The following is a 16,597-nucleotide window of genomic DNA, read 5'->3' on the forward strand; positions in this document are numbered from 1 at the left end:
CAAAATACTCATAAAGACATAAATATACATGTAGATTTTGTAAATAATCATCTACGTTTAAAGTTGAATAGGCCTGGGCATTCGGTTAACCATTCGGTTTCGGTTCGGTTGTATTCGGTTTCGGTCATTTTGGATATAGTAATATAGTAACCATTTGGATATTTTTGAAATTTCGGTTCGGTTCGGTTCGGTTTCTTTCGGTTCGGTTTCGGTTTGGTTATTTAAATAAATAACCATAACTAACATAAATTATATTAACATTAACCAAATAAACCAAATATAACCAAAACTAACCGAATATAACCAAAATTAACCAAATATACAATAACAAAAATACAAAAAAGGGAAAAATATGGATTCAATTTTACAAAATAGTATTTAACTTTGTAAATTCAAAATAATAACATTTACATATATTGATTATTTAAAATATTTAATTGTTTTGAATCTAGAAATAATTTATATTTTAAGTTTATTTTATAGTTTTGCATAATATTAAGTATATAATATTTGATATCTTCTAGGTTTTCGGATATTTCGGTTAACCATTTAATTGTCGGTTCGGTTCGGTTCGGTTTCAGTTAGTTTGGATATAGATTTTTACTAACCATTCGGGTATTTGAAGAATTTCGGTTCGGTTCGGTTTGGTTTTTTTCGGTTCGGTTTCGGTCGGTTATTTGGTTATCGGTTATTTTGCCCAGCCCTAAAGTTGAACATGTAAAATTGACTTAGGCCATGAATGGCAACACGTCGAAGTGCGTATTTCTAACACTTTTTAAAAAAACTTGCTATATGTCACCATTCATATACTCATTCAGTAATTTGCGTTTTTGGAAAGAGAAAATCAAAAACCACTTTGCGATTTTCAAGTGAACGTAATAACAAACGGACCGTTTTTTTTTTGCCCCACACCCATTTAGCAGTGGTTTTCCAAATAACGCACAACATAAGTATAAACTTTAATTTAATATATTCAGTTATTTATTGAATAAAATAATAATCAGTCATATTTTAACAATAAACTATGCTAAAAAATTATTTTCAATTTTAAAACAGTTTTAAAACTTTTGCTAAATAAATTATTTTTTAATCTTTTCTTCAAAAAATTACTTCACTACTTCTTCACAAATTATAAAATAATCACTTTTAATATGAAAACAGATTTGTAGAAGAAAAAAGTTATATCATACAAAATGTACATGATTAATTTCAACTAATTTTGGTTTTTGAAGTTTATAAATAGTAGATGAAATTACTATTTCATTAACAATAAAAAAACTAATTTATAATATATTTTCTTATAATGTTTATTTTCTTATAATGTTTATTTATAATATATATAATTATAGTTATTTTTATTTATAAAAAAATATAAATTCCGTACCGCAAATTGTTTTTCACCAATCAAACATTATTTTGTACCGCTTATTTTAGAATAACCGCACTTGTCGCGTAAATACATTTGTCCCGCATGTACCGCAGTTGAACCGTACCGCACTATCAAAATATTTGTCCCGCACTACTAAATCTGCGGTTACCATTCGGACCTTTAGATTTGTGTGAGGCTCTCAGCTCAGATATCGTTTCAGAGCGTCATATCGCACATTAAAGCCATAACAAAAAAAAAAAAAAAACAATTAATCTTATACTATGAGAGAAAGATTTGACTGTATATAAAACAACACAATTTAATACATTCAAAAGATTTCTAAATTAGCTATCAAATCATCAATATACACTTTCTACTTTAAAATTGTTGACTAATATTGGTAAAAAAAAGATGTTTGGTCATTAAATTTACAGTCTATTTTAGTCTTTAATTAAATACCATAAGCTTCTAGTCAACTTAATAATTCAAGAGAATTAAACATGTTGTTAATCAATTAATTGGTTGCGATATGCAAGATCCTTAATACTAACATTTATTAGTTTTTCGTACTATAGTATATATAATTCAAATGTCATTATCATTACTAAACATCAAAATTAAAAATAAAATAGATCGACCACCCCCAACCTCTTTATTTATTCTTCTCATTGTGGTCTTGTCGACATCTTTTTTATTTACAACTTCTCTTTTTGTTGTGTTTCTTTCTCTTCATCCTAAAAATAAAATTACAAAATTTGTGTGTGTTTAATCATCATTTTGTATCGATCTCAAGCGACCTCTTTGTCAAACCTGACAAATTCTAAATGATAAAGAATCCTGACGTCACTATTTATTAAAACCAATACTACGTACAAACCTTTTTTCTTATTATATACTACTACTACTCCTCTAAGTTTCAGACAGGAACCCAACAAAAATAAAATAAAAAAGACAATAATGGGGAATTGTCAAGCGGCGGAAGCAGCGACGGTTTTGATTCATCATCCGGCGGAGAACAAGGTGGAGAGGATTTACTGGTCGGTGACAGCAAGTGACGTCATGAGATCCAATCCCGGTCATTACGTTGCGGTGGTTGTGACGTCACCTACTATGAAGAACGAGAAAGGATCTCCATTGAAGCAACTCAAGCTCCTTCGTCCTGATGACACTTTGCTCATCGGACATGTCTATCGCCTCGTCAGCTTCGAAGGTATATATATATATATATTGTAACTCAGTTTCTCTGTTTTCTTTTCTATTCAAAAAAAATCCTCTGTTAATTTTGTTTTTTTTGTCATGCAGAGGTCTTGAACGAGTTTGCGACGAAGAAGTGTGTGAAGCTTGGGAAGTTACTGAAAGACGGAGGAGGGCTTGACTTGACGAAGAAGAAGAAGAAGAAACACAGAAAGAAGTTGGATCAAGAAACGAGCCGAGTCAACCCGAATTCTGTTTCGGATCCGAACCAAGATGGCGCTAATGATGTGGTAAGTGCATGTTAATTTTCTCATACCACGTCCTATTTTGTTTTTTTTTTTTCCTTTATATTATTCTTAACATAATTTGAATCCCTAAGTTTGTTCAAAGGATAAATATATTTTTAACATCATATTTGTACATGACTGGTCCCATGGTCTCATTGCTTTCATCGTTTTGTCCTTTTATCATTATGAATCCTTATACCTATGCTTAATTCAATTCGACCGATCTTATAGGTGGCCGGAGAAAACGGGGGAGATGGGTTTCTTAGGAGGAGTCACGGCGGAGGAAGAGGTGGCTGTGGGTGGAGGCCAGCTTTACACAGCATTCCAGAATTTGGATCCTCATGAGAGCCGTAGATATTCTTAAAGCAACTATCCGACAACTTTGAAAGTTCAATGTAAAGCGATGTTGTGTTACTATTTTGTGTTGCTTTAATGAGTTAATTCAGTCTCGACAAAATATTTTCAAGAACTTCAAAATCGTTTCAATTGTTCTACATATTTGAAAGAAAAAAAATTGAAATATCTAGAGAGTTTTTGATATATTGGAGACGAACGTTGGTTTTTGTATATTGCATTAATACAAGACCGTACCGATCCAAAAATTACGCACATCAACGAAATAGTGTAATTGAAATATATGATTTTTAGGTTATATGTTACTTTAGGTATGCCGTATGCATAGTATATTATCAAATCCATAATCTTGTTCAAACTTTTTGTTTTGTTTTGTGACGTGATACCTTCCAAATAATTGTATATTTGTTACAATCCATTCACCGATTGTTTTATTTTGGCTAAAATGTTGTGCCCTATATGTACCGGACCTACTGATTGTATTGCCGATTTTCTTTTTTTCTTTTGCAGATTCAAGATTCTAGTAATCGTTTACTACCTTAAACAATGACACAATTAATGTATTTAATATTTGCCAAAAATGTATGTAATAATTAAAATGTAAACCGACAGTTCGTATACATTAGGATATGGTTGTTGTGTTCAACCTAATTACTGTTTTTTGTTTGGGTGCCTAATTAGATTTTGACGTCATATCGTATATCCTAATCCAATCATAACGTTTCATGTGAAGATGTTAAGCGTAAACAACCGGTCAACTAACCAAATGAGAAGCGTTGAGCGAGTTTTAAGGCAATGGTCATTATTGGATCATTAGGCAAATGGTAAGAAAGATGTGAATGTAGTTTGCTTTTTTAAAATATGGTTGGCAGCTCATTTGGTCGGCCTTTTTTGTGTGTGTCAATCATAGTTACGCAGTCAATAATTCAGTCGACTAATGCAACGTTTCCATTTGTTCAGTTAACTCGACGTAACGTAATCAACGGTTCAATCATTTTCAGTCTCATTAAATAGTCGACCATAGAAATCATCGAAGCAACCATATTTTAAGCAACACGCATTGGACGTAAAGATTCTAACATACAAACTTAATTTAAATTGCAGCTTACGGCCAAACGAACATATACAGACGAATATTGTGTCACAGTCACATTTGCGAATACTTTCCAGTGAAATTTTATAGCCTACGTTGAAACTTAGAAAAAAGTGTGACTAAACTAGTACAAAGCTAGCTAGTGTTTAATTTTGTCGGGTTTGTTGAACACAAAATAAATTGAATAAACCGGGAAGGAGGTGATTGGTAGGCCATAATTGGGCTATAAAAGGCCCATTTAAAATTACAAGGCCGACTCGAGAGAGAGAATCTACGGTTATGATTTTGTTCTGTTTAATTACCATAAATACCCTCACGGTTTATTATTATTTGCGTTGAATTAAATAAAGTCCGCGCCCTGAAACTTTTTATTATTTGTTGGTCGGTCGTTCTTCTTCAAACCCAGAAACCGATGGGTGGGTTACGCAACTCCGGCGTCGTTATCGGAATTATTTTGCTTCATCTCTTTGCTTTCGCCTCTCTTGTTTCATCCGATGAACTTCAACTCGGTAAGCTTTTCTTATTTTTCCGTATTGTGCGGGTTTGGTTGTGAAATTTTAGAATTTAGGGTTTATCGCTCAAGTAATTTTGAGTACTTGAGAACTCGAATTTGATTAAATTTTGTGTCTAAGAATCCTATTCTTTTGATTCTAGTTAGCAACTAAGACGAATTCGTAGTATAAATTTTACTAATTTTAGTTTGATCCGTATTTTGTATTTTGTGTTGTGGTTAATTTCTTGTAAACCTTATGGGACAGTTGTGGGAGAATCCAGGGAGCTTCAAGTGACTCCTAGTTTAGAGGTTAAGGGTTCTCCTGGATTGAAGCCAGATAGAACAACTCTTTGTGAGAGGATTCATATCCATGGAATTCGAAGGTTTAAACATATTGACAAGTATGCACATTCACTTAAGTTGGTGGTTAACGTGTCTACCTCTGGGAGAACCAGTAACTTTGACGTCTGCTTCCACCGGTGAGTCGTGTTTTCTTTTGCTGTTGCACTTGAATTCTTGATATTTCTTTCACCTTGGTTTAGAATATATCCAAATCACTAAAATGTTTCCATGATTTGTATGTTTGAAGGAATTTGTCGCGTGCAATTGGAATGTGCCCTCAAAGTCGGTGGGTGAAAGCCTCTAAAGGATCATGGGTTCAGACAATGTCACCCTTCGACCACAAAATCCTTGATTTGAGAGTAGCTAGCTCTAACAAGGTTACTCTGGTAGTGTCTGCTGTAGAAGGTGCTTCTTGTTCTGTTTCCTTTTATTGCATTTTCTAAGTAGTATTTTCTTTCTTTCTGGTTTTGCAGTTGATTCTACTTTTCTAACTTATCAATTTTGGATTTGCAGAGTTATATATGCATCGCATAGTATTCTTAATCGTTGGTGCTGTATTTTTGGCTTCGGCTTCTACACTGAGTCAATCTTTAGTGTTTTACTATGGTAGTGCCATGGCTGTTGGTATTATCCTTGTCGTGTTGCTTGTTCTCTTTCAGGTAACTTTTTTTCTATTTTCCCATTTTGTTTATCGTGTTGACCTGTAGACGAGAGCGTACCAAAACTCTGATTTCTCCTTTGTAAATGTGATGTGTACAGGGAATGAAGCTTCTACCAACTGGACGGAGTTCGTTTGCATTGTTCATATACTCATCCCTGGTGATTGTTTTTTTCTTGTTCCATTGTTTACAAGCTTTCTCTGAAATCCTTGTTTTATCTACTACTCACAAGATTGTTTCTATCTTTCCAGCTTGGTTTGGGAGGTTTTCTTCTTCGCTACGTACCTGGATTGTTTCAAACTCTGCTAACAGAGATGGGAATCAACGAAGAAATGTACACACCTGTATGTAAGTTTTGATAATGTCAATACATTGCAGTAGTCGTAGTATTAGAGGTGTATCTTGGATCAGGCAGCATCTGCTGTTTAAAACTTTTGATAATGTCAATACATTGCAGTAGTCGTAGTATTAGAGGTGTATCTTGGATCAGGCAGCATCTGCTGTTTAAAACTCTCATTTTATAGAAAAAAATCTGCATTTTGGTTTTGTAGGTGGCGATTTTTGTGGGGGCGTTTCTATCTTTGGGTGGAGCATTTTTCGGATTTTGGACTGTGAGAAAACTGGTTCTGACTGAAGATGGCTCCATTGACGTTAGCACATCACTCTTTGTTTCTTGGTCCATCCGAATAATGGCTGCGGTTTTGATTCTTCAGGTTTTTTCCATGTTCCTAAAACTAAATTTCTCCTTTTAACCAGTTGATCCTTTTAACAAGAATTTGTTGTTTACAGAGCTCCGTAGATCCTTTGCTTTCTGGAGGAGCACTGATATGTGTAATTCTTATGTCATCGACTTTAAAGAAGATCACCAGATTGAAGTTTGTTCTACGCTTATTCTTGTGAGTTGCTACGATCAATCTCTTTGATCCGTTTTCTTCAACAAACCAAACTATGTTTGTTCTCGTTCGCTTGATTACACAGCATCCATATCCCTGAAAATTCACAATTTTAAATGGAAGTTGATTTCTTTTGCACAGGATTCCATTGGATTTACTGATAGGAATTTCGGAGGCAATTCGTGATGCTGATATACCATCTGTCCCTGGATATCTTCATGACTTCATGAAAAAGAGTCCTGATGCTTCTGAATTTCGCAATGGTGTTAATTATGCTTCTCCATCAGGAGGTTTGATTTGTGATATCTCTCTCTCAAATTACAATCTTAAACTTATATTAGAAACCAAACAACAAGCTGAAGTAATGGTTCTTTTCAGGAATCAACAACGGGATGCGAGAATCTCCACCATCTGAAGCAGATACTTTTCCTTCCTCTTTCCATAGAACTCCCGAAAGGAGCAAACTGACAAAAGAAGAATGGAAAAAGCTCACCAAGGATAGCACGACAAAGGCGGTTCAAGAATTGGTGTCTTCACCCGATTTTGGCAAATGGGCAGCAGCAAATGCGGATAGGATCAATATAAGTCCGAGAAAAGACTCTCGTAGGAGAGACCGGCCACGGAAATGGCTGGGTTGGTTCTGATGCAACCGGGTTCTTAAAAGGAACTATTTTTGTAGAGACAGAGAGAGCTCTTGTAGGTAAAGCTGCTTTCTTCTTTTATGACTTGGTTAGTGTTTTAGCTTTTGTGGATGAGACCACGATTTGTTGTAACGATCCTAATTGGTTTTGGTTTTTTTAGGTTGTGTCATGTTTCTGTGTAGACAATGCAATAAGCAATCTTTATCCTTTTATGGTCTTTAATGGGTTCTACTTTTTATGATGATATAATGTGAATCCTTTTGGTATGGATATTAATAATATTCGAATAATTATTCTACTATTATCGGTGTCATGGGAACATGGACTAACACATGTGGGTAGATAAAAGTCATTATACTGTTTCTCGAATTCTGAAATTTCCTCAAATTTTTTTATTCAAGCGAGGGAGTTTGTATTTCATTTGTTTTTTTACTTCTCTGTTATTATCGTACAAGTAAAACGATGATAGAGATATTTGAATGAAATTTATCAAACAACAACAAAAAATAATGATTTCTTTAATTTAATAGCGATTCCAACAATGTTTTTGGGTTTGTTTAATTTAACAGATACTCATGCAAGCATACTTATTAACTCTCGAAATTACATTATGAAAATACTAGATAGTTCATAATATTAACTCTCGAAGTAGCTGAAAATAAATTCTTGTACGGTCAAGTGTCAAGCCCCAATGATCACCTAATTTTCAAAGTAATTTGTTTTTCTTTTTTTAAATAAAAAAGGACATAAAAAAAAAGAATTTTATTTTCAAAGTAATCTTTATGATGCAAGAAAGACTATTTTATTATTATTAAATAAAGGAAAATTTCTGCTTTATTAAATAAAAGAACAGTGAAAAGGAAATATTTAATATTCCTCACCGGCATAGCTTCGCTATAAAGGGAAGAAACAGAGATTGATTGCTTAAACAAAGAGAGAAAGAAAAGAAAAGAACTCAAAGAACTCAAAAAGAAGAAGAAGAAGAAGAAGAAGAAAGATGTATCATCAAGAACAACATCCTGTCGGTGCTCCTCCTCCCCAAGGTATTATCTTTATCTTTAAATCTTAGATATTCTGAGTCCTTTTGTTTTCTTCTACTCAGCTGGTTTAATATGTTCTTTAATTCCGGTTTATAAAGGTTATCCTCCCAAGGACGCTTATCCTCCGGCCGGTTATCCTCCAGCTGGTTATCCTCCGCCTGGATATGCTCAGGGATACCCTGCTCAAGGTTATCCTCCGCAGCAATACTCTCAAGCTCCTCAGCAGAAGCAAAACGCCGGTATGCTTGAAGGATGGTACGTTCTTCTTGATCCCCTTCTCTCTCTTCTTAATTGTTCTTTTTGGTTCTTAATGGAATAATATTTGATTTCTCTTTGCTCTGTTTTATATCACAGTTTGGCTGCTCTCTGTTGTTGCTGTCTCTTGGATGCTTGTTTCTGATCGGTGGATTTTACACGTTGCCTGAGGCAACGATTCTATTTCATATATTGTAATGTAATGTTAAAAGACTAAAGATTTTGTTGTCTCGTTCAACAATCTCTCTTCTGTTGTTATCTCTTTTCAATTCGGATTTGTCTTTAAATTTTGGTGTTTTATGGATAATTGTTCGCCATCTATCTTCTCTCTTTCTTTCATACGAACTCGAGATATAAACCAGTATAAACAAAATGATCAGAAAACTTGATGAAATATCAAAGGAGTGTGTTTCATCATCATCATCATCTTATTATTTTGGAAATAAGGAAACATAAAAGAAGAATCCAACCATGGATAATGATTCTTTCAAACAAAAGTTGCAGATGCGCTAAATAACAAAAGAAATATGATCAAATGAGGTTTCTCCTTATGCTCGAGGTGTAACATCAGTTTTCTGGTTGAGGAAGGCCTTTCCACTTGAAGTTGTCCGAGTAAGATTTGGCCTGCAGTTGGGTAGTTGATGGGGTTAGGTAAAAACTTCTATCTAAAGACTGTTCTACCAATAAATCAAAGGAGACAAAGAGATGATCTTCTCCAAACTAGGTAAAACCTATAGAGATTACAGCAAACCATATATGATGAAGCACACTGAGTTAACTTAAAGTAGTTCCTTAATGGCACTAATCTCAAACTAGTGAGTGACTCATATATCCACCAATCTTTTAACATTCAAGGGTTTCTGTAAACCTCCAGCTTAGGCTTACACATCTCATATAACTAGAGCTAGTTAGTCACAACTCACAAGTGGCATTAGCTAAAAAGATAGTAACTAACCTTCAATAACGGCGTTTTGGGCTTCTTGACCTGCCATGAGTCACATGTGCGTTTTTCAGTAATCAGATTTATATATTAATTAAGGCCTCTTGAAACAAACCATGAGACGAGACTATAATGAAGAAGGAAACATGAGACTATAAATGAAGAAGAAAACATCAAACATACCTTATAATCCCAACCATGACGCTCAGCAAAAGACTTAGCAGCTTCTTCAGAATCAAAAGCAAGGGCAGAGTCTCCGACATTAGCATAAGGGTCACCTGTAGAAGTCCATCCCATCAATGGATTCTCCCATCTACAATAGAGAAGTGATGTCATTAGCCATCAAGCATAAAACTAATACAAGAATCTATTGATCTGTTCCAACTGAGAAGTGATGGACTCGAATGTAACATTACAATGATAGGAACTTAACTCATAAAACTAACATAACAATCGAAGAGGCCATAAAATGTATCATTTATGTGAATCCATCCATTAGATGAGCCAAAAACTATCCACTAAGACTAATTTGAAGTTACAACAAACAAATGGTTGAATGAAAAAAAGTATCATACTTTAGGGTGGAGACGAAGTTAATCTTCCATTTCCCAAGTTTTCCAGATCCCTGCTGGGAAGCTGCTCTAGCAGGTGAGTATATTATCACCTGTAAAAATTCCAATTCAATCTCTTAAAGACGATTCGATTGAGAAACAAATCAAGAACACGATGTGACGAATCTCTCCGATCACGAACCCTAAATTTATGAATTAAATTCTTAATAAGAAACGAAGAAATCGAATGCTCTCAGTTACCTTCCGAGAAAGATGCTCTTCAGGGATTCCAGAGACTTTACCGATCTCACCACGTTTGTAATCCGATTCAACCACCGCGTCGGTGGCAAAAGGCCGAGCGACACGTCGAAGAGCCGTTACGAGACGGGTAGTCCCTTGAGTAGCACGAAGCGCCATCGTCACGCCAAAAGAGAAATCTGGAAAATTTCAGAGAGCTTTTTTGATTTCGTTTGGGTTTCTTCTTTTCTGTAGATTTTAGTAAAATGGCGAACGCAAAACAGAGAAAGTTTCAATTTAGCCCTTATATTTTACTAAAACTTTCATATTGGTCTTACTATTATAAGAAAAACTTTAATACTCCCTCAACTATCTATAAGATCGATCAGATAACCCCTATTTCACTGTAATTCAAATAATTACAAGGTTCATGTATGTAGAAATATCTGTATTCTAGTTAGCTGATTTATTTGGTTAGTAGGTGTTATTATGTAATTTGATAATAATTGGGGCAAATTTGTGAATTAGGAGAAACCAAGGGTTACATCTTCTTTAGCTTGAATGAATACAAAAAGAAAGCTCAAGTTTTTTTCTTTTCTTTCTCGTTTCTATGGATATTTTTCCTTGTACTACTCCTCTCTATGGTCTTCTTCTTCGTCGTTCATTTCAGAGAAGTTCTAAGATTTACATTTGATCTATGAAGAATCTATAAAAAAAGGAATTAGCTTTCATCATCAAGTCTCTCTCTTGAAAACCCTCCTCTGGTTCCGTTTGATCTGGCATGCTTCTTCCTCATTGCTGTTTTCTTCTCTGAATTTTACATTTTTTATATATATATATATATATATATTCTTTTGATCGGTTAATATGATTTTGGTTGATCATTTCGCTAATTGTTCTGATTATTTGCTGAATTTTCAAATTCCGGTTGATTTGCGACTTTGTTAATGGAATTGAAATCACCGTAAAAAAATGTGATTTGATCGTCTTTTAGGTTAGGAATAGCTCGAACCACTCGTTGATTTGTTGAATTGAGCTTTAGGGCGTATTTAGTTCCTCATCACTTCTTTGGATTTGTGTCATTTCTTATGTTGTGGCTTTTAATACAATGGCATTGATGCTGTTAAGCTTCATTTATTTAGTATTTTTGTTCACAACCCTTTTTATCAGAGATTCTAAGGGATTTTAGTGTTTTCATCTCTTGGCAGAGACAAGAAGAGATTTATAGCTTTGATAGAAGAAAAGTGACAGCTTTTGATAATTGTGGATGGGTGCCCCAAAGCAGAAGTGGACACCAGAAGAAGAAGCAGCTCTTAAAGCTGGAGTACTTAAGCATGGGACTGGAAAGTGGCGTACCATACTCTCGGATCCTGAGTTTAGTTTAGTCTTAAAGTCTCGCTCTAATGTTGATCTTAAGGTAATAATAGAATAGAAACTCGATACAAGCAACTTTGGCACTTAATTGATGGGTTTTTGTTTGAGGTTGTGAATTTGTGTTTCAGACTAATCTTGATAGTTCAAAGCGTAACAGGATAAGTGGAGAAATATAAGCGTGACAGCGTTATGGGGTTCAAGGAAGAAGGCTAAACTTGCGCTTAAAAGGACTCTACCGGCTATTAAACTGGATGATAACAACACAGCTCTTAGCATTGTGGCTTTGGCTAATGACGATGAACGGGCAAATCCAACTTCACCTGGACGTTCTGGTGGTGGATCACCACGAGCTTGTGCTTCAAAGAGATCAATTACAAGGTTTGATTTTTTGCCAAGTCCTGACTTATGCACTAGATAAAGACTTTTACCTTTTTTTTTTAGCTTCTTAAAGATTTGATCTTGAGCTATTGTCTGTTCTTGTAGTTTGGATAAGATCATCTTGGAGGCAATTACCAACTTGAAGGAACTACGGGGTTCTGACAGAACATCAATCTTTATGTATATAGAGGTAACTCTACCATTGGGATTTTAATGTTTCTTTGGGGGTTGCTGCATACTTAGCAGCTGTAAACTTTCAGGAGAATTTCAAGACTCCGCCGAATATGAAAAGGCATGTGGCAGTAAGATTAAAGCATTTATCATCGAATGGATCATTAGTTAAGGTAAACATTCAACTTTTGAATGAAGATCCATGATTACAACACTTCATTGCTTTCATCTTTATCAAATGCTTGGTGATTTTTCACTTTCAGATAAAGCACAAGTACAGGTTGTCTTCTTATTTTATGACCGTAGGAGCAAGACATAACCCTCCTCAACCCATTTTGGAAGAAAACAACAAGAAAGACCCACCAAAACCCGAGGAGAACGGCGCCAACAGTCTCACTAAGTCCCGAGTAGACAATGAGTTACTTATGATAAAAGGTATGACAGCTCAAGAAGCTGCGGAAGCTGCAGCAAGAGCAGTTGCAGAGGCAGAATTTGCTATCACAGAGGCCGAAGAAGCAGCAAAAGAGGCAGAAAGAGCAGAAGCTGAAGCTGAAGCTGCTCAGATCTTTGCTAAGGCAGCCATGAAAGCTTTGAAGTTCAGGATCCGTAATCATACTTGGTAAAACAGAAAGAAACAACCATCATGGGGAAGTTCTATAACAGAGCAAGCCATAATATATATACATAGGGGTTTTACCGGTTTCTTATTTCAGTCTCGAGTTGGGAGATTTCTCATCACCTGCAGAGTTTAAAAGTTTCCATACCTTTCTGCTCTTTTTTGGTTAGTAGCAATGTAAATCCGCAGTTTGATCGCATATATGTTCTTTTCTCCGAGTCTCTGAGATTCTGTAAAACTGATCTTTTATTATATGTGGATGATCTGTTAAGTAACCTTGAAACTGGGTTGAGGAGAGATGAATAAGCAGATAAGTTAAGATTTTGTTTAATCTTTGTAACCATATCAAATATTTTTGAGAAACTTTACAAGCATTATCAAGTCTCTTTCTTACTACTCTCTTCCCATTCTTTCAGAATGTCATAAACTGAAAGCGAATCAGAGTCACTAGACTCTTCATCATCATCAATCTCGAGTTCTTCTAGGCCCAACGTTTCGAGTTCAGTCTTTGTAAATTCCCAAGCTTCACCATTAGCATCATTGTTATCTTCCATTGTTGTATCATGAAGAAGCAAATCTTCCTCCGGTTTCTCGCTCCGACTTTGAGTTGTTACATCTATGGGTAACAAGGGTTGTGTTGAAGAAGAAGAAGACCCACATAGAGACTTCAATGACTTTGAGAGGTTTGAGACCGTTGGTTCATTTACATAACTACAGTCAAGGAGATGATCGGAGAGTCTCTGAAGATTCCCTTGAGTAAGCCAGTCTTGATGCTCCTCGAAAAGGTCAGTCCATTCTTCTTCACTGATCTGGAAAGATGCGAGAGCCACAGTGTTAATCAGTGTGATGGCTCTTTGGTAATCACCTTTAGCTGTTGCATGACACAACAGTTCAGTGAAAAATAATGGGTGAGGGATTTCTCCATCTTCAAGAACCGCATCGAAGGCATGCTCTAGAAGACTCCACTGCATTAATGAACAAAATTAGACAACAGCTTATGCTTTTCATAAACACAAACTATAAGAAGATTTTTTTACCTTCCCGGCTCTTGATGCTTCTATAAGCAGTGATGCGTGTTTTGTTTGATCCATTTGGTAACCAGAAAGAATCATCGTCTGATACACATGTTCAAAGTATTCCCATTGCAGTGATCTAGCTGAAGCTTCAAGCATGAAGCTGTATGTATACTCGTTTGGGACTAGATGAGACTCTTTTCTGCTGACAATCTCTTCAAACAAATCTTTAGCTTCTGAAAACATATCATTCCTTCCGTAAACTCTAAGCATCATGTTCACAGTTCCTATATTTGGGTCGCATTTATCTTTCATATATTGGAATATAGCCATGCAATCATCAACATGACCACCGTTCAATGAAGCCGCTATAAGTCCAGTGAAGGTAATCTCGAGTGGCTTGCAATTTTCAAGTCTTTTCATCCTCCCCACCTGCATCATCGCATTCTGAAGAAAGTTACTTTCGCGGAGTTCTCCGAGAATCAAAAAGGGTAAAGTATGAGAGAACTTGCCTCGAGCATTGCATCCCCCCAACGCCCATTATTGCACAGACAGCATGCCAATTCATAGTAAACTGAACCTGTTCCTATAACTCCCTTTTGTTCCATATCTCTGACTGCTTCAACAGCTTCCTCGATTTTGCCTTCTCTCCAGAGAGCTCGGACAAGAACTGAAAAAATCAATCATGCACTATAAGAATCATATCACCTTATAGATACCAAAATGAAGACAGCTAAAAACAGATAAGAGTCAAATAGATACCCTTGTATGTAATTGCTTTTGGAGCTTCGCCACTGCTTTTCATCTTCCTAAAGAAATCGTGAACACGATCATACTTCCCTGACTCCAGCATAACCTGTCAAAAAAGACAGCTCCTGATACATATTTAAGGGTACCCACAACTACTCCACCGCATCTTACTTAAAATTATGTAAACCATTTTGTTTGTTGGAAAACAAGAACGCTACCTCCATTGCAAGCCCATATGTAGCTCCATTAGGCCTCAGACCATTCTTTCTTAACTCTATAAATACCCATGAAACAGCCTTCCATTGGAGTGTTGGAACACAAGCGTTCAGAATCTGGGAACCAGTTAAGCCAAGAATGGATCTAGCAATTAGATACACTGATCCGCTGCATAAAAGATATGTAAAAAGTTTCAAAATTCAGAAATGCACACTTACAGCATTGTACACAACCAAGTCGGGTTCAAGCACAGGATCCCAGTTCTTTTGGCGCAGATTCTTCATTAGTTTCGTCGGTTTCTGCCTCATACGCTCAATTACTTTCAGCAACTCCTTCAATAAACCCGCTTGCCCAAGAGTCACAGCAATACTGTGGTATGCCGCCATATCAGGATACAACTGGCGATCACCCTAAAGTGACTAAGGAATGAGAGTTAATCCACGAACTGCAACGAAAATGCTATAGTACGATGTTCATCTCTATCAACCTCATCATAAAATTGACTCAAATCGGAAGCTACTTACAAGCATCTGATTAAATATCTGAAGAGCTTCCTGAGGCCTCCTCGCAAACCCAAGAACGGACAAAAGCTTGGTGTAAACAAACCTGTAGAAACCAGTGTTGTATACAATCAGAAAACAAGCTGTATAGATTCATCCTCAAGAAACGATAGCCACAAAAGTTAAAATCTTTCGAACATCAGTCCACACTCCATCAAATCAAATGAACAAAAAGGGAACTAAATGGCCAAGAAACATCACCTGCTCCTAAGATGTTTACGCTTCTTATCAGAATACACCCAATGAACAACAGCTGAAGCTTGTTTCCAGCTCTGTTTACGTCCCAATCGATCAACAATCTTAAGCATCTGATCTTCAGTAAACTGAAGCCCTGATTGATTCATCATCCTCACAAACTTCCAATGCTTCTCAGTGATCTCTCTACCACTTAATCTAATGAACACAATCAATCAAACAAACATAAACAAAAACCTCATAACATCAAATATTCCCAGAAATTGAAATCAGGGATCAAACCTATCAACGAGAACTCTAACTGCTTCTCCTTCGTTACGCCACCGCTTCGCAGGATCAAACTCTCTATCCATATCATAGTCTTCCACATCAACGTCGTCTTCAAGAACCCAACGAAGATCCTTCTCAAGTATCTTCTTAAGCTCTTTTAGATTCTCTCTCTTCACTTCACCACCACTAACCTCTTCTCTCCTCACACCACTAACGAGCTCCTTCATCTTCACTCTCTCGATTCCTTCCCATGGATTCCCAACCATTATTAACCCACCACCGTCGCCGCCGCCACTTTTTCCAGAAATTGACCTCGTGAATTGCTTGTATTCCCGTTTTAGGGTTTGGAAACGAGCTTCTTCCTCCATGGATTGTTTCTGCGCCTCCGTGTACACCTCCGCCTCTGACTCGGTTTCGCCCTTGGTTCTACGGTTGTGTTTTTGAATTTCTTTCTTTCGGAGATTGTTCAGGATTTTAGGGGTTGGATCAACACCGTACTTGAGCAATCTCCGTTTAATCTTCTCCATATCTGGTTCAAATTCCGGCGTCACTCTTGCCGGAGATTGGGAAAATCTCACCACCGAAGCGTCCATTGTTCCGAGAGGATAGTGCAAGTGAGCGTAAAGCCTAGTCCTTTATTTTATCTTGTTGTTTTTTTGAAAATATCCGTTTTTGGTCTGAAGTTTTTCGAAATTACGAAATACGC

The 16,597-nt window shown here is 36.1% G+C and overlaps 6 protein-coding genes across 13 annotated transcripts; 4 read left to right on the forward strand and 2 right to left on the reverse strand.

The window, feature by feature from the left end:
- Positions 1-1,979: 1,979 nt before the first annotated feature.
- LOC104744463 (uncharacterized) lies at positions 1,980-3,390 on the forward strand. The gene is made up of 3 exons (XM_010465524.2): positions 1,980-2,579; positions 2,672-2,853; positions 3,082-3,390. The coding sequence occupies exons 1-3, from the start codon at positions 2,327-2,329 to the stop codon at positions 3,193-3,195; spliced, it is 549 nt and encodes a 182-aa protein (XP_010463826.1). The 5' UTR covers positions 1,980-2,326; the 3' UTR covers positions 3,196-3,390.
- Positions 3,391-4,460: 1,070 nt separating this feature from the next.
- On the forward strand, positions 4,461-7,626 carry LOC104744472 (uncharacterized). Of its 4 annotated transcripts, none has more exons than XR_015572472.1 (11): positions 4,636-4,806; positions 5,056-5,269; positions 5,380-5,537; positions 5,646-5,791; positions 5,892-5,951; positions 6,043-6,139; positions 6,343-6,504; positions 6,581-6,687; positions 6,826-6,974; positions 7,063-7,384; positions 7,486-7,626. XR_015572472.1 is itself a non-coding variant. In XM_010465536.3 (10 exons), exons 1-10 carry the CDS (start codon positions 4,710-4,712, stop codon positions 7,326-7,328), a joined length of 1,452 nt encoding a protein of 483 aa, XP_010463838.2. In that variant the 5' UTR covers positions 4,461-4,709; the 3' UTR covers positions 7,329-7,626. The 4 variants fall into 4 exon arrangements, 1 of the variants encoding a protein (XP_010463838.2); XR_760649.3 differs by having other exon boundaries at positions 6,043-6,135; XM_010465536.3 differs by having other exon boundaries at positions 4,461-4,806; positions 6,043-6,135; positions 7,063-7,626.
- Positions 7,627-8,251: 625 nt separating this feature from the next.
- LOC104744485 (protein CYSTEINE-RICH TRANSMEMBRANE MODULE 13) lies at positions 8,252-8,939 on the forward strand. Its single transcript, XM_010465552.2, has 3 exons — positions 8,252-8,368; positions 8,464-8,620; positions 8,720-8,939. The coding sequence occupies exons 1-3, from the start codon at positions 8,323-8,325 to the stop codon at positions 8,763-8,765; spliced, it is 249 nt and encodes an 82-aa protein (XP_010463854.1). The 5' UTR covers positions 8,252-8,322; the 3' UTR covers positions 8,766-8,939.
- Positions 8,940-8,993: 54 nt separating this feature from the next.
- On the reverse strand, positions 8,994-10,692 carry LOC104744494 (NADH dehydrogenase [ubiquinone] iron-sulfur protein 4, mitochondrial). Its single transcript, XM_010465560.3, has 5 exons — positions 10,373-10,692; positions 10,136-10,224; positions 9,744-9,873; positions 9,576-9,605; positions 8,994-9,244 (listed from the first exon to the last, which is right to left on the reverse strand). Exons 1-5 carry the CDS (start codon positions 10,526-10,528, stop codon positions 9,188-9,190), a joined length of 462 nt encoding a protein of 153 aa, XP_010463862.1. The 5' UTR covers positions 10,529-10,692; the 3' UTR covers positions 8,994-9,187.
- A 238-nt stretch (positions 10,693-10,930) lies between these two features.
- On the forward strand, positions 10,931-13,218 carry LOC104744524 (telomere repeat-binding factor 2). Its single transcript, XM_087475500.1, has 6 exons — positions 10,931-11,127; positions 11,557-11,765; positions 11,880-12,100; positions 12,206-12,290; positions 12,361-12,444; positions 12,535-13,218. Exons 2-6 carry the CDS (start codon positions 11,616-11,618, stop codon positions 12,892-12,894), a joined length of 900 nt encoding a protein of 299 aa, XP_087331626.1. The 5' UTR covers positions 10,931-11,127; positions 11,557-11,615; the 3' UTR covers positions 12,895-13,218.
- LOC104744515 (pentatricopeptide repeat-containing protein At5g67570, chloroplastic) lies at positions 13,191-16,565 on the reverse strand. 5 transcript variants are annotated; one of them, XR_015572495.1, is made up of 9 exons: positions 15,904-16,565; positions 15,628-15,819; positions 15,391-15,472; positions 15,085-15,276; positions 14,869-14,982; positions 14,663-14,775; positions 14,413-14,570; positions 13,925-14,332; positions 13,191-13,852 (listed from the first exon to the last, which is right to left on the reverse strand). XR_015572495.1 is itself a non-coding variant. In XM_087475474.1 (9 exons), the coding sequence occupies exons 1-9, from the start codon at positions 16,482-16,484 to the stop codon at positions 13,265-13,267; spliced, it is 2,409 nt and encodes an 802-aa protein (XP_087331600.1). In that variant the 5' UTR covers positions 16,485-16,565; the 3' UTR covers positions 13,191-13,264. The 5 variants fall into 5 exon arrangements, 4 of the variants coding, with proteins under 4 accessions (XP_087331600.1, XP_087331606.1, XP_087331608.1 ...); XM_087475474.1 differs by having other exon boundaries at positions 14,663-14,756; XM_087475480.1 differs by lacking the exon at positions 15,904-16,565 and having other exon boundaries at positions 14,663-14,756; positions 15,085-15,285; positions 15,628-15,686.
- Positions 16,566-16,597: the final 32 nt, after the last annotated feature.

The sequence above is a fragment of the Camelina sativa genome, chromosome 2 (assembly GCF_030686135.1).
Source record: "Camelina sativa cultivar CO46 ecotype springtype chromosome 2, ASM3068613v1".
Lineage (NCBI taxonomy): Eukaryota > Viridiplantae > Streptophyta > Magnoliopsida > Brassicales > Brassicaceae > Camelina > Camelina sativa.

Coding starts and splice junctions, on each gene's coding strand:
- LOC104744463 (XM_010465524.2), top strand. CDS start 2,327: ATGGGGAATTGTCAAGCGGCGGAAGCAGCGACGGTTTTGATTCATCAT. Junction 2,580..2,671: donor TCGCCTCGTCAGCTTCGAAG/GTATATATATAT, acceptor TTTGTCATGCAG/AGGTCTTGAACGAGTTTGCG. Junction 2,854..3,081: donor AAGATGGCGCTAATGATGTG/GTAAGTGCATGT, acceptor CCGATCTTATAG/GTGGCCGGAGAAAACGGGGG.
- LOC104744472 (XM_010465536.3), top strand. CDS start 4,710: ATGGGTGGGTTACGCAACTCCGGCGTCGTTATCGGAATTATTTTGCTT. Junction 5,792..5,891: donor TGTTGCTTGTTCTCTTTCAG/GTAACTTTTTTT, acceptor TGATGTGTACAG/GGAATGAAGCTTCTACCAAC. Junction 6,688..6,825: donor TTTGTTCTACGCTTATTCTT/GTGAGTTGCTAC, acceptor TCTTTTGCACAG/GATTCCATTGGATTTACTGA.
- LOC104744485 (XM_010465552.2), top strand. CDS start 8,323: ATGTATCATCAAGAACAACATCCTGTCGGTGCTCCTCCTCCCCAAG. Junction 8,369..8,463: donor CGGTGCTCCTCCTCCCCAAG/GTATTATCTTTA, acceptor CGGTTTATAAAG/GTTATCCTCCCAAGGACGCT. Junction 8,621..8,719: donor GCCGGTATGCTTGAAGGATG/GTACGTTCTTCT, acceptor TTTATATCACAG/TTTGGCTGCTCTCTGTTGTT.
- LOC104744494 (XM_010465560.3), bottom strand. CDS start 10,528: ATGGCGCTTCGTGCTACTCAAGGGACTACCCGTCTCGTAACGGCTCTT. Junction 9,874..10,135: donor AACTTCGTCTCCACCCTAAA/GTATGATACTTT, acceptor TCTCTATTGTAG/ATGGGAGAATCCATTGATGG. Junction 9,245..9,575: donor CCAAAACGCCGTTATTGAAG/GTTAGTTACTAT, acceptor ACCCAACTGCAG/GCCAAATCTTACTCGGACAA.
- LOC104744524 (XM_087475500.1), top strand. CDS start 11,616: ATGGGTGCCCCAAAGCAGAAGTGGACACCAGAAGAAGAAGCAGCTCTT. Junction 12,101..12,205: donor TCAAAGAGATCAATTACAAG/GTTTGATTTTTT, acceptor CTGTTCTTGTAG/TTTGGATAAGATCATCTTGG. Junction 12,445..12,534: donor CGAATGGATCATTAGTTAAG/GTAAACATTCAA, acceptor TTTCACTTTCAG/ATAAAGCACAAGTACAGGTT.
- LOC104744515 (XM_087475474.1), bottom strand. CDS start 16,484: ATGGACGCTTCGGTGGTGAGATTTTCCCAATCTCCGGCAAGAGTGACG. Junction 14,571..14,662: donor AAAAGCAATTACATACAAGG/GTATCTATTTGA, acceptor TGATTTTTTCAG/TTCTTGTCCGAGCTCTCTGG. Junction 14,333..14,412: donor GGGGGGATGCAATGCTCGAG/GCAAGTTCTCTC, acceptor GCGATGATGCAG/GTGGGGAGGATGAAAAGACT.